Below are 14,625 nucleotides of genomic sequence, written 5' to 3' on the forward strand. Positions count from 1 at the left end.
CCATAGTTGTTGCATTTTATATGATTTGGGTAATTAATTTTAACAGCTCCTCTGTACATTTCTAAGAAAATAATTTTAAATGAAATCTACAAGATAGAAAAATATTTCAGTTAAATAAAACTCTTGCTGTCACTATCTTCTTCAATGGGTTTCACATCCAGGGCACCTGAAACCTCCGTCAAATTTGAAAAGTTTAATTCTATATGATGGTAACATATGAATTCAAAGCCCCCTTGATCTGTAACAGAGAACAATTAATTCAGTTCATACAAATCCTTTTTAAGAGAATTAATCCAGCATTTGAAAACATGGCTCACAGTTGACATAAAATGCTGTCAGGGGTTTTTATTCCAGAAAATATCCTGCTTGAAGGAGGCATGTGGAACAGCTGGAGAGCATCAGACTTGCCAGTCTCAGCAAGATGACATTTTCCCCAATTGATTTATCTGAATTTCATTTCAAAAAAAAAATACACTCAAAAGCAGTCTCACTCCGAGGTTCAACATTTCTCAATGCCTACATATTTCCATTAAGAACCTAACTTTGATTATTTCATTTGAGGATGCTCTGGGGACAGAATTCTTACCTGCATTAGAGCAGATGATGTCTTGAGAATTCTTGCACATTTGGTTACTCTTTTTCTTGGTCAGGTCACAGTTGGTTGGGTACTGGCAAGCGTCACCAAACCATCCTTCATCACATTTGCATCTGCCACAGTCACACTTACCGTGGCCTGAGAATTTAACAACATCCAGTTAGACTTAGATTGTTCTCCAAAGAATCTTAAGACTGATGCTGGCTCAGGAATGAACCATAATAAATTCAAACACAAGTATATGGCAGCAGCTGGCGGGGTGGGGGGGGCACTATTTATACTCCATACAATGGACTATGTGGGCTTTATTTCCAAAATCAACTTTGATAACTCATGCTAAAAACATTAACTCATAGAGACATTAGGCTAGATAATTAACCAGAGGTCTAAAAAACACATGATCAGAAAATTTAGCACTAAAAAAGTCCACCAGGCACTTGCACATTTAAGACACCAAAACCCAATAAAAATTGTTTCCATTTAGCTGCATTTTATAACACATAAGATCACAAACTCTAAGTAAGGAATCTTAGATAAAATTCTACTAAACATTGGCCTTATGTTTATTTGAATTTCATATGCAATAAATTGTATAGATATATTAAATATATATCTCTATATATTTATAATTTTCCCACTTTGGGATAAGATTAACATGAAAAATAAGTATACATTTTGTTTCCTGATGGGAAAATTTGGTTCAGGAGTCAAAAGGATAAGAGTCATAGCCATCCACCTTCACAAAAGTTTCTCAACCTTTCATTTTCTCAAATCAACATTTTGCTGTTTTTATTTTTGCAGTCATTAATTTTATCAAGTCTTGTTTGAAGAAGCCAGCTAATGTCTTCATTGATTGCATATTAGACAGAAGTGCAAAACACATACAATCCTTGGTCTTTGTCCTCAAGGGATTTACAAACTGCAAAGTCAAGGCTAATATGCAAAGAGGATTGTGTTATGTTCAGCCAGAACCATTTGTTGTATGTTGTATGAAGTTGAAGGATGTAGTCTACAACCTACAGAAGAGGAGAAAGATTTTCTGGACTTCTTTGACCTTTAACTGGGCTTTGAAAGGTGAGCAGAGTTTGAATGGGTTGCAGGGAGAATGAAGAAGAAGGTGCTAGTCACTCAGTCTTGTCCGACTCTTTGTGACCCCATGGACTGTAGCCCACCAGGCTCCTCTGCCCATGGAATTCTTCAGGCAAGAATGCTGAAGTGGGTTGCCATTTCCTTCTCCAGGGGATCTTCCTGACCCAGGGATCGAACCCTGGTCTCCTGCACTGCAGGCAGACTCTTTACCATCTGAGCCACCAGGGAGAGAGTATTCGTATATTATTCAAGATGACAATGCCATGTCTTAGTGCCTATTTCAGGCACTATGAATTTCTCATAGGCCACAATGAAGCGGAATCATTGATCTGGGGCCAACAGTCATTCGAGGTGGAGGCCAAAATCCACACGATGAGGTCCAGATGGTCGGTCCGAGTGGATGGCTCAAAGGCATGCCACGCGGGCATGTCGGGCAGAGCCTGGGTCTCTGATCGGCTCTGACTTTAAAACTCCTCTGCATGTGGCCCAGTCCACATAAGGGTTTCTATTCCTGTTGCATTTTTTGAATTAATTATTCTGTTTCACAAACAACAACACCTTGCCTGCACCCTAATTGCAATTCATTTTATCCAGAGCATGTTACTTTGTCAAACTGATCGTATCATCTTGCATCCCTGTCTGGTCCTACACGATCCTGTCAATCTCAGCCAGCTTGGTATCACTGACAATCATAAGTGATCTCTCCTGCCAATCAGTCTATTTATGAACGTATTGAGCCAAATTCTTAAAGTGGCTAAACCTCTTTTGGTGAATTAAGAATATCGGTCACTGTAATGATTCTTTAATAATATTAGTGTATTAGGTTAAACAATGTGAAATAGCCACTTTTAAAATAAATTTATTTATTTTTAATTGACAGATAAATGCTTTACAATATTGTGTTGCTTTCTGCCGTATACCAACATGGATCAGTCATAGGTAAACATACATCCCCTCTCTCTAGAATCTCCCTCTCACCCCATCCCACCCCTCTAGGTTGTCACAGAGCAACAGGTTTGAGCTCCCTGTGTCATAGAGCAAAGAAACAGCCACTTCTATAAGTTAAATGCCAGCTATTTCTTATGGTTCATCCCAATAACGAAAGCCTAATATCAACTATGAAGAAAATAAGAATGATTTAGGAGACAAGGAAGTATCTAGAAAAAGAATACATCTCTTATATTGGATGGAAGATCTTAAACTCCAAACTAAGGTATATATGACAGAGGTGGGTAATGGTTTGTGGGTCAAAGGTTACAGACTTTTTAAAATGGAGATTTGGAAAAATAGAGGAAAAATAAGCACAATGTACAGATGATACTAAAAGGCTCATTCATCTCACAATGACTCCATAAAGCATCAGCAGAAGCTATATTTTAGGTGCTTATACCCCAGAGTTATTAGTACATGGAGGTGCAGTTTCAGAAACTTGTTCCATAAAAGGCTCTATGATAAAATAAACATGGAAAGAGACATGCTGTATTCTTCTCTTAGCGAGTCATGATATATACCAGCACACTGAAGCCCACCAGCAGTCCTTTCAAGAAAAAGCTATTTAACTTTATTTAGAATACACAATTTTTTTTATTAGGAGGCCCCTTTTCCTCACATCTTATGTTAACATCTTAGGCACACGCTGCCAGGTAATGTGTTTTCAGCTTTTCCTTAAGCATCTGACTGCAGGCAAAGATGACAGCCAAGGTAGGATAGGGTCATCTGCTTTTATTTTTTATCTAAACTTCATGCCCGGTAGGGTCTTCTTGATTCCCTTTCCTCCATTTAGGAAAGCACATGGGAGTAGACTTTTTTTTACTGTCAAAAATTACCAAGGAATAGCCTATATAACTTTATCAGGAGATAAGTACACAATGTTTTTAGAAAGAAAAGAATCTTTAAATAAGTCCTACTCTTTGAAAGGGAAAGTGTCACTCAGTCATGTCTGACTCTTTCCGACCCCTTGGACTGTAGCTCAGTAGGCTCTCTGTCCCTGGAGTTCTCCAGGCAAGAATACTGGAGTGGGTAACCATTTCCTTCTCCGGGGGATCTTCCCGACCCAGGAATCAAACCTGGGTCTCCTGTGTTGCAGGCAGATTCTTCACCGTCTGAGCCACCAGGGAAGATCCTCTTTACCCAAGGTTACAAAGAACTTTGGCCAACCTCAGGGAATGAGGCTGCTGTATTATCGAAGCAAGGTCATCGCCACTGTAGTGTCAACAACGTGGCTTTGCCGAACATCCCGTTTGGCAAAACACTTTATCCACTGTGTACTATTTTGCTGCAGCTGTCATCCAAAGTACCATAAACTGAAAGGCTTAAAACAACAAAAATTTCCTCACTCCCCGCTCTAGTGCCCCCAAACTGACATCAAGATGCCAACGGTCTGAATCCTTCTAGAGGATCTGCCAGAGACATGCTCCCATTCCTGTCTCCCATCTACTGGTGGCTGCCTGCCGTCCTGGTGCTCCTTGTCTGAGCAAGCTTTCCTTGCTCTGCTTCTGTCTTCGTGTGGTTTTTCCTCTGTGTGTCTGTGTCTTCAAATCTTTCTCCTTATAAGTGCACAGGTCACTGGATTTAGAGTCCCTCAGACTTCTGGAGGACCACATCTTAATTACATCTTCAAAGACTGTCTTCCCAAATGTCACATTCAAGGCACCGGATGGAGGGATTTCACCCATCCTTTAGTGGGGCATAATTTAATCCTCAAGAGCTGCAAGTAATAGATCCTGATTACCCTCTTTCCTACTTAGATGGAATATTTAAAAGCAGAGACATCACTTTGCCAGTAAAGGTCCATAAAGTTAAAGCTATGGTTTCTGTAATAGTCACATAAGGTTGTGAGAGTTGGACCATAAAGAAGGCTGAGTGCAGAAGAGTTTATCTTTCAAACCGTGGTGCTGGAGAAGACTCTTGAGAGTCCCTTGGACTGCAAGGAGATCAAACCATAAATCCTAACAGAAATTAGCCCTGAATATTCATTGGAAGGACTGGTGCTGAAGCTGAAGCTCCAATAGTTTGACCACCTGATGCAAAGAACTGACTCACTGGAAAAGACCCTGATACTGGGAAAGATATTCACACATAAGATGTGGTCTTTTTATTCCCTCTTAGATATGAAAATAAATGGCTAGAGCCGAGAGCAGCTCCCCCGTCCCCATTTCTGTGCTACACTAGGAGGGCCTGAGAATTCCCACCGACCGCCTGGCCCAGGTCCACATGCGCTTCCACAGCTCTGCTAGCCCCTCTTCTCCCCCACTCCTCCCACAGTCGAGGTCCCTGATCACCCCCAGTCCCAGGACATCTGCACCACCCCAGACTGGGCGGAAAGCCACAGCAGGCTCTGGAAGCCAGGTGAAGATCTTTGTGAAAGCAGGGCCAGGTCCCAGTCTCCTTGGGCTAGGGGGGCAGCGGTGGAATGGACTACTACTCAGCCATGAGAAAGAAGGTGATCCTGGCATTTGGAACAACATGAAGGGACCTGAGGGCAAAATGCAAAGTGAAATAAGTCAGACGGAGAAAGAGAAATAGTGCATAATTTCACTTACACATGGAACCTGAAAATAACGAGCCAAGCAAACAAACAAGCCAAAAACCAAACTCACAAAAAAAGAGGTTTGTACTTAACGGGGCGGGGACAGAGAATTGGATGAAGGTGGCCAAAAGGTACAGACTTCCAGTTGTATGATGAATAAGCACCAGTGTGTCACATACAACACGATGACCATAGTTAATATACACTGGGCTTCCCTGGTGGCTCAGATGGTAAAGAATCTGCCTCCAGTGCAGGAGACCCAGGTTCAATCCCTGGGTTGTGAAGATCCCCTGGAGAAGGGAACGGAAACCCCCTCCAGTATTCTTGCCTAGAGAATCCCCATGGACAGAGGAGCCTGGCGGCTACAGTCCACGGGGTTGCAAAGAGTCGGACACGACTGAGTGACTAAGCGTGCGCACACACACACACGCAATGAAGCAGTGGTCCTCAACCTTTCTGGCACTAGGTACCAATTTTGTGGAAGACAATTTTTCCACTGACCAGGGCAGGGAGTGTTTTCAGGATAATTCAAGATTATTACATTTATTGTGCACTTTATTTCTATTATTATTACATCAGGTCAACTTAAGATTATCAAGCATTAAATTCTGGAGGTTGGGGACCCTGAAGTACAGTATATTCAAAAGTTAAGGAAGTCAATCCTAAGAGTTCTCATGACAAAGAGAAAACAACATTCTCTTCTTTCTTTGTATTTCTATGAGATGACAGATGTTAACCAAAGTTATTGCGGCTATTATTTATATGTAAATTATTATGCTGCACACCTTAAGCTTACATAATGCCATGTCAACTGTATCTTAATAAAGCTGGAAATAAATCTTGATTATTAATTACTACCCCATCATTACCACTGAAAATAATTTTTCATCTATAGGAGGATAGATGTTAAAAAATTATTGTCTATGCATGTCAGATACACTGTTAAAGCCACACAGTAACCTTGAAATAGACGGTTTTAATCTGAGAACTCAGTTGGCCCCACAAATCTAACTTCTTGTTGCTTAGTTGCCAAGTTGTGTCTGACTCTTTGCAACCTCATGGACCATAGCCCACTAGGTTCCTCTGTCCATGGGATTTCCCAGGCAAGAATACTGGAGTAGGTTGCAATTTCCTTCTCCAGGAGATCTTCTCAACCCAGGGATCGACCCCTCATCTCCTGCATTGGCAGGCAGACTCTTTATACTGAGCCACCTGGGAAGCCCATAGATCTACTTGCTTTGGTCAAAAAGGTAAACTTCCAAGACCAGCATTGTATCCTAATGTCCAATGGATTCAAACAAGCTCATTTAATAATGGACACACTCAATTTTTCTCCTGTTCTTTCTAAGCCACTATAGTTCTCCCAGCCTCTCTAGGTATGAGAAACAAAAGAACAATGTCACATCTAAATTCTAAGAAGAGGACCCCTTGGCTAATTTTACAATTATTTCATGGTTTTTAATAGAAATGACTATTTTCAAGACAGGGGCACCAGTCCCTCCCTGTTTCTTTATTTTAAAAAAAGACTTCTTAGATAGTTACTTCCCACTTCTATGTGAAGGATGGAAGGATTCTGTGCAGAAGGGAATTTTGGCCCAGAAATGGAAATATCTGCTCTCTGGTCTTGCCTGGACACTAATCCACATGTGACCTGGATCAGGAAAGTGGAAAAGAGGAGAGGAAAGGAAAACTAATAAGTATTGGTTGCCGGGTAGAGTGATAAGTACTCAATGCAGGCAAGTCTCTTTGGCTTCCATAAAGAGCCAGTGAGATAGATTTTGTTTCCTTGTTTTACAAATAAGAGGAACAAAGTATAATTAGCTCACTTAGCTGAAAAGTTGTGTTTTTCCTATTACAATCAACATTGTCCATTTAGTTGCAATGCGGTAAACATGAGAGGTCAAACCAGTCAATCCTAAAGGAAATCAACTCTGATTACTCATTGGAAGGACCGGTGCTGAAGCTGAAATGCCAAGACTTTGACCACCTGATGCGAAGAACTGACTCATTGTAAAAGACTCTGATGCTGGGGAAGACTGAGGGCAAGAGGAGAAGGGGGCTCAGAGGATGAGGTGGTTGCATGGCAACACTGACTCACTGGACAGGAGTTTGAGCAAACTCAGGGAGATAGTGAAGGACAGGGAAGCCTGGCGTGCTGCAGTTCATGGAGTCACAGTCAGATGTGACTGAGCAACAGAACAACAACAAACACGAGAGCACCTTTTTGCTCCAGGAAAAGTGGTGTCAGTGAAGACTGGCGGCTTGATGACACCAGTTTAGCTTTTTATGTTTCCTTTTGTAACTCACATGCTCAGAAGTGGATTACTCAATACTTGTTGAAAGAATCCTAACAGCAAAATCATCAGACTTTACTATTGAAAATTAAATAATGCTAAAGTTGGCAGATTAAAGAATTCAGGAGTCTGGTTATCTGATTTCTCTAGACGTCACTGTGCTGATCTGCAAAGTTAAGAGATTGAACTGAATCACCCCCAAGATTCCTTTCACCTTGAAAACTCCATACTACAGCCTCAGTTATCTTGTTTTTGTTACAATAAACCAAGGTAGTCCCTTCAAACAGCACATTCAACATATTAAATCAGGGTGGTGGTGGTGGATATTGTTACCAAATCTATTTGCTACTGACAATATCATGAAACAAAATCCTACTTGTTACTCAAAGCACCCACTAGAATACTGTACATTATCCTGATAAGTTCATTTTTAAAGTGGGTTTGGGTTGAATACTGCTAAGATTCAGGGATTTAACATTAGAATTCTGGTAACCTGAAATAATTACAAACTGTAAAACATAAAATATAAACTAAAGCAAACAATACACAATGTTTTGGCTGAATCTTGAGTAGTAAATTTCACAAACATATAATTATACATCATAGTCAAAAATTATACAAGACACTCAGACACAAGCCCTAGCTTGGAAATTCGGGAAATCTAGGTGCTCATATATATTCTGCCATAGTTGGTCTTCTGATCTTCACCAGGTGAGTTAGTATTCTAATATTTTAGGGCTCATTTGTTCTTTTTGGTCTGACAACTTAAACATGTACATAGATACAGTATTTCTCAAGGGATGCAGGGCATGTGTCTTTAAAGTGAAAGTCGCTCAGTCCAGTCGTGTCTGACTCTTTGTGACCCATAGACAATACAGTCTGTGGGATTCTCCACACCAGAATACTGGAGTGGGTAGCCTATCCCTTCTCCAGGGGATCTTTCCAACCCAGGGATCAAATCCAGGTCTCCTGCATTGCAGGCGGATTTCTTACCAGCTGAGCCACCAGGGAAGCCCAAGAATACTGGAGTGGGTAGCCTATCCCTTCTCCAGGGGATCTTCCCAACCCAGGAACCAAACCAGGGTCTCCTGCATTGCAGGCAGTTTCAGTTGAGCCAACAGGGAAGCCCAAGTGTCTTTTATGGGGAAGTATTAGAATTGTTTTCCCTGCTCTGTTTTATCCACATTTATCAAGAAGCTGGTGTTCCCACCCTACCCCATCATTAGAGGATGTACTGTATTTCTCAGGTGTCTTGAGAAGGGAAAGAGAAAGATTACTGGACCAGATGATAGAAACTTTCAGTTCTCTGTTCCTCTAGCTCCAGTTCTAAGAGCTTTTTCATCAGAAACCTTTACCAAGATTCCCTCACTTTCTTCTGTAATTAAAAAAAATAAAATGTACCCTCAGCTCCTTTAGTTTCTTCCTTGGCTTGTTGTTCTGTGTAGGGGTATTTTATTCAAGAGCATCTCTTCATCTCAAATACTCCAAATGATAGAAGCCACTCAAGTCTTGTGAAAGTCACCCAGTCGGGTCCGGCTCTTTGCAACCCCATGGACTGTAGCCCGCCAGGCTCCTCTGTCCATGGAATTTTCCAGGCAAGAATACTGGAGTGGGTTGCCATTTCTCACTATCCACCAACAGTATTTCTCAGTTGATGGAAATGAACTTAGTCAAACTGGAATCTAAGAATCTCAGAACACTGTAACCAGACTAGGAAACCGGGAATGAATGACATCTCCCTAGTTTTACTAGGAACAAAATGAAGCTCCATGCTCACCATCACCCACCTCCTTCTCATTTAGATAAACATATGTGTCAAGGAATCGGGTCAATGGAGATATGTATATATGGGCCTCAATGGAGATACATATACATATATATGTATATATAGGTGAAACAGCTGTGAACGGGCAAGCACATGACATAGGCCATGTACATGTACATACATACATGTTTATATATGTCTATATATACACTCTTGGGTAGCTCACTCATGCATAACTGACTCACTTTGCTGTACAGCAGAAACTAATGCAACATTGTAAATCAACTGCATGTCAATAAAAATAAATCTTAAAAAGTCAGTAGAAAAAAAATCCAGTAGAAATCTGCCATATAATAAAGCACACTGCCTGGGCAGTCATTGGGAAACAGATAAAATGATTCTCCATGACTTATCTTTCTAGTCATTCTGCCTAGGACGCCTCCATTCCCCAAACCCTATTTTCTAGAAAATAAAACCATTTTATTTGTTCGAAAAAAATACCGGGCCTTTCCTGTTGGCCCTGTTGCAACTCCTAAATTCCAGTGGGCTGTGGAAAGTTTCCCCCATGCAGAGCTTCTAAAATATGCCCAGAAGTGGACACTACCAAAAACATGGACTTTTAATAATCTACCTTTTAAAAAAATCTATTTTTTAAAAAAGACCTCTCCTATTGCTCCTTAAAGAAGTCTGTGCAATGACTAAAACAAAGCTATGATCACCTCAAGGTCTTCAAGCATTACGATCAAGAGATTCTTGAGGTATTTTATCCTCAACCAACTAAAAAGGAGCAGATGGTAGTAATTTATTATTTTATTTCCTTCTCACTTACTTCAAAAATTAATAAACATTTATATGTTCAGTCCAACTTTAATGTAAATCTTCTAATAGCAAGGACTTTTCTATTAATTCAATAACCCCCTAAGGTACCTCTCCTCTAAGCTGTTCATAAAAGCGGGTACTGAATAAAAGTTGTTGACAGTTTGGTTCACTTGATTGGAAAAAAATGAAACTACTCTCTTGAAAGCAAGTAAAGCACTTTAAGTCAAGACATTTTCTACAATACAAAGATCAGTCAGCAGAAAAAAAATACTTATCAGTAGTTGGCATGGAGACTAAATTGAGCTCATTACTATTCATTTTTAAAACTTTTTAGGAACTCAAGAAGTCATTTAGAAAATTGGAAAAAAAGCAATTCATGGACAAGGTAAAATTTTTTTAAATAAGTTGTCACTGTTGGCTCCCTTTTTAAAAAATTAAAATCTAGATCAGTAGACAGAAAAATTAAATTGGAAATAAAACCAGAGGGCAAAGTTGCTTTTTAGGATATAATACTGTTACATTGTTCTGACATCCCTACTCATTTCAGGAGAAATAAAAACTACACACAGTTCATTCACAAGTAGTTCTTATAGAAACCATATATATTGGAAGAGGAGAGGCAAACTTAACTGAGCAGTATGTTTAGAGGATTGAAAGGAAAGGAAATTGGCTTGGACACACAACTCACTTGGCCTATGGGATGCTAGTGGATCTTTATGCAGAGGCTTGAAATATGCTTTGTACAGCTGGGGCTTGACTTCTTCTCTTTTATCATCAATTGACAAGACTTGTGGAGCAGATCTGAACCAAACGTGTGACTAGTTTATGTCAACCAACTCCCACCCAAAGGTTTCCCAGGTGGCTCAGTGGTAAAGAATTCATCTGCTGATGCAGGCATTGCAGGAGAAGCAGGTTCAATCCCTGTGTGGGGAAAGATCTCCTGGAGAAGGGAATAGCAATCCGCTCTAGTATTCTGCCTAGCAAATCCCATGGACCAAGAACCTGGTGGGCTACAGTCCACGGGGTTGCAAAGAGTCAAGCACAACTGAGCACACCCTCCCGCTCAAACCATGGACATGTGAGCACAGATAAACTATTGCTGTTTGAAGTTAAAAAAAAAAAAAAAACAGAAAGAAAGAAAGGAAAGTTTGCCATAATAGCCAGCATGCTCGCTTGTTTTGAAGTCATTAAACTCAAGGTGTTTTGAGAATAGGAAAAGAGTATGACAATAGTGGTATTAGCCTGAGCTCCAAAGAGAAGGAATATCTTCATATGAAAATATAAACAGTTTGGGAGCTTCCTCGGTGGTAGAGAATCCTCCCGCCAATGCAGGAGACATGGGTTTGATCCCTGATCCGGGAAGATCCCACCTGGCTTGAAGCAACTAAGCCCTTGCCCCACAAGTATTGGGCCTGGTGCTCAAGAGCCTGGGAGTCACAACTACGGGGCCCGTGAGCTGCAACTACCGAAGCTCGAGTGCCCTAGAGCCCATGCTTTGCAGCAAGAGAATCCACTGCAATGGCAAGTCCGTGCACCACGACTAGAGAACAGCTCCCGCTCGCCACAACTAGAGAAAAGCCTGCACAGCAATGAGACCCAGCACAGCCAAAAACAATGAATAAATACATGAAAGTTAAAACAAAAAATACAAACAATTCTAAACTTACCAACCCCCAGGATGCACTCTCTGTGACTGAGTCATGAGTTATGTCTCTGAAAAGTTATAGTTATCATCATAATCCATGATAGATAAGTTTCACCTACCATTCAATTTCAAAATATCCCTTTTTAATCATTCTAGATAATGTATCTTCCATTTCTTTTTACATTGGTATAGAGATATTTACTCTGGAAAATAGCTTTACCAAACCATATGCTGCTGCTACTGCTAAGTCACTTCAGTCGTGTCTGATTCTGTGCAACCCCATAGACGGCAGCCCACCAGGCTCCCCCGTCCCTGGGATTCTCCAGGCAAGAACACTGGAGTGGGTTGCCATTTCCTTCTCCAATGCATTAGAGTGAAAAGTGAAAGTGAAGTCGCTCAGTCGTGTCCAACTCCTAGCGACCCCATGGACTGCAGCCTACCAGGCTCCTCTGCCCATGGGATTTTCCAGGGAAGAGTACTGGAGTGGGGTGCCATTGCCTTCTCTGACCAAACCATAATAGAACACCGAAAAATAAAAAACATATTAAAATTCTGAATTACAAATCACTTTAATTCGTATTATTTGGTTATCAAAATGACATGAAAAAACAGAAAACCAGTATTACCATCCTCACCTACTGAAGCGAAAATTCTCAGTTAATGCCTTTAAACAATTCCTCTAAACTTTCAATGAAGCTGTCCAGTCTCCCACTCAGCTTGGGTACCCACAAGGGTGACCAGGAATGAAATCCCCCAGCTTTCTATCCTTTCTCCCTCTTAAGGAACCCTCATCCACGTTGCCTCCTTCCTGCAGCCCCAGAGGCTGTGTCGAGGTCCATTCTTTTCAAGGATTTCTTTGCCATATGGTTTTTTGGAAACCCTGCTTCTTCTCTCTCCTCTGATTCAACCTCAGCTTTGTTGTTAGCACCTTCCTCTTACACCGTGAAATTCATCATCTCCTGGTCTCTACTAAAGGTAATCAACACCCCCTCTATTAAACCCAAGTCCCTATTCTTAGTCTCTATTCCAAATCAATGCTCCATTCCTTATTTAAAGCTCCAGGTAGGTAGTGTTCCACTCCCAGTCTCACCTTTTATCTACATTCCGATTTCAGTCCCACCATTCTACTGACATTAGAAAATTTAATATGCTTTTTATTCCTTAATTCAATTGACATTTAAGTCCTTATCTTATCAGTTGTTTCTCAATCCTTTGGCACCTTCCCCTCTTTCTCCCACCCTGCCATTTGTCCTTCTCTGCCTCCTCACCCTCCTCCATCCTGCCTGAACACATAGCATCAGTAAAATCCATATTTCCCAGTGTATCTTAGACAATCTAAGGAAAGTAAAAGGAATAAAAAGAGACTGGAATATTTATTTTGAAGAGAGTTAACTAAACCTAAGCTCATCATTACACCACTGAATCACACTAAGTTTTAAGCAAGCTTGAACTAAGTCATGTTTAATTATTTTACTTTTTTCACTGGCATTCAGTGAACAGTTGGAAAATAAGAGGAAAACTCACAGCAAGTATCAGAGAAAATTTGAAAAGGAATTAAAAGCAGTATTTCCTTTGCTTAGCCAAATATGCAAGCTTCAAGTTAAATAAAGTTAAATCCTCACATATACTCACTTATCAGTTTTCTTAAAATTAGCAACAGACTTTGTTCTTAGCTTTGATGTTATTTTTCTACCTAAAATATATCTTGGAGAGATTTTGTAAAGAACTGTGAAGGCGTATATTAACGCATATCTGTGGAATCTAGACAAACAGTATAGATGATCTTATTTGCAAAGCAGAAATAGAGACACAGAGAACATATGGGTACCAAAGGGGAAGGGGGTGGGAAGAACTGGAACTGATGTGTGTGTGTGTGTGTGTGTGTGTGTGTGTGTATACTGTGTATAAAATAATTATACCTACTGTATGGCACAGGGAACGCTATTCAGTACTCTAAATAGGAAGAAAGTCCAAAAAAGAGGGGCTATATCTGATTCACTTTGCTGCACAGTAGAAACTACCACAGCATTGTAAAGCAACTATACTCTAATAAAAGTTAATAATTAAAAAAAAAAAGTTTTCACAAACAGATGAGTTACAGGTACAGGAGCACATCTGAAACAACCACCACATGTATTTTTTAAATTAATTAATTTTAATTGGAGGCTAATTACTTTACCATGTGTATTTATACTCAAATTCTGTTTCTGAAAACACTGGCTTTCAAACTGAACACCATTCTTCGTCCTACTGTTAACAAGTAGAGAAATCATAAAGAAAGTAATACCCTTGCTTCTATGTCACACAAAATGGATATACCTAAAAACAGAAGATGATCACCTATGCTTTTAATATTTGTTCAACAAAAGCATGCTTAATTTCAAGACACTGTAATATTAGGTATTCTGTATGTTTATAACATGACAAGTAAAGAAAAAATACAAAGAAAGGGCTGAGATTTGATTTTCCTCTATTTGAAACTAGTAAGAACAAATTAGCCTGCACCATTTCATGGACTCTGGCAGAAGACATGAGACTCTGGGTTCAGAGTCTAAGGACTGTATTACTCACATCAATAGCAGTAACTGAAATCTTGATTTCTGTCAGTAACCCAAGCTCCAGTCCCCACAGGACAACACAAGGAGGAGCCGGTGATTCCTACACATGTGGCAGGTTTATGGGAGAGATATCTCCTGGGTGGGGATCCTGTTTCTTATAATATATGTGGAATAAGCATGCCTGTTGAGAGTCCCCAGGACTACAAGGAGATCCAACCAATCCATCCTAAAGGAAATCAACCCTGAACATTCACTGGAAGGACTGATGCTGAAGCTGAAGCCCCAGTACTTTGGCCACCTGATGTGAAGAGCCAACTCGTTGGAAAAGACG

General features: G+C 40.3%; 1 protein-coding gene across 1 annotated transcript in view; it reads right to left on the reverse strand.

The window, feature by feature from the left end:
- ITGBL1 (integrin subunit beta like 1) overlaps window positions 1–14,625 on the reverse strand; it is a 236,817-nt gene that overhangs the window by 130,756 nt on the left and 91,436 nt on the right. Inside the window, exon 3 of the mRNA XM_070380773.1 lies at window positions 587–733. Within this exon, the coding sequence (XP_070236874.1) occupies window positions 587–733 (147 nt within the window). The remainder of the gene's footprint in view (window positions 1–586; window positions 734–14,625) is intronic.

The sequence above is a fragment of the Bos mutus genome, chromosome 12, assembly GCF_027580195.1.
Source record: "Bos mutus isolate GX-2022 chromosome 12, NWIPB_WYAK_1.1, whole genome shotgun sequence".
NCBI lineage: Eukaryota > Metazoa > Chordata > Mammalia > Artiodactyla > Bovidae > Bos > Bos mutus.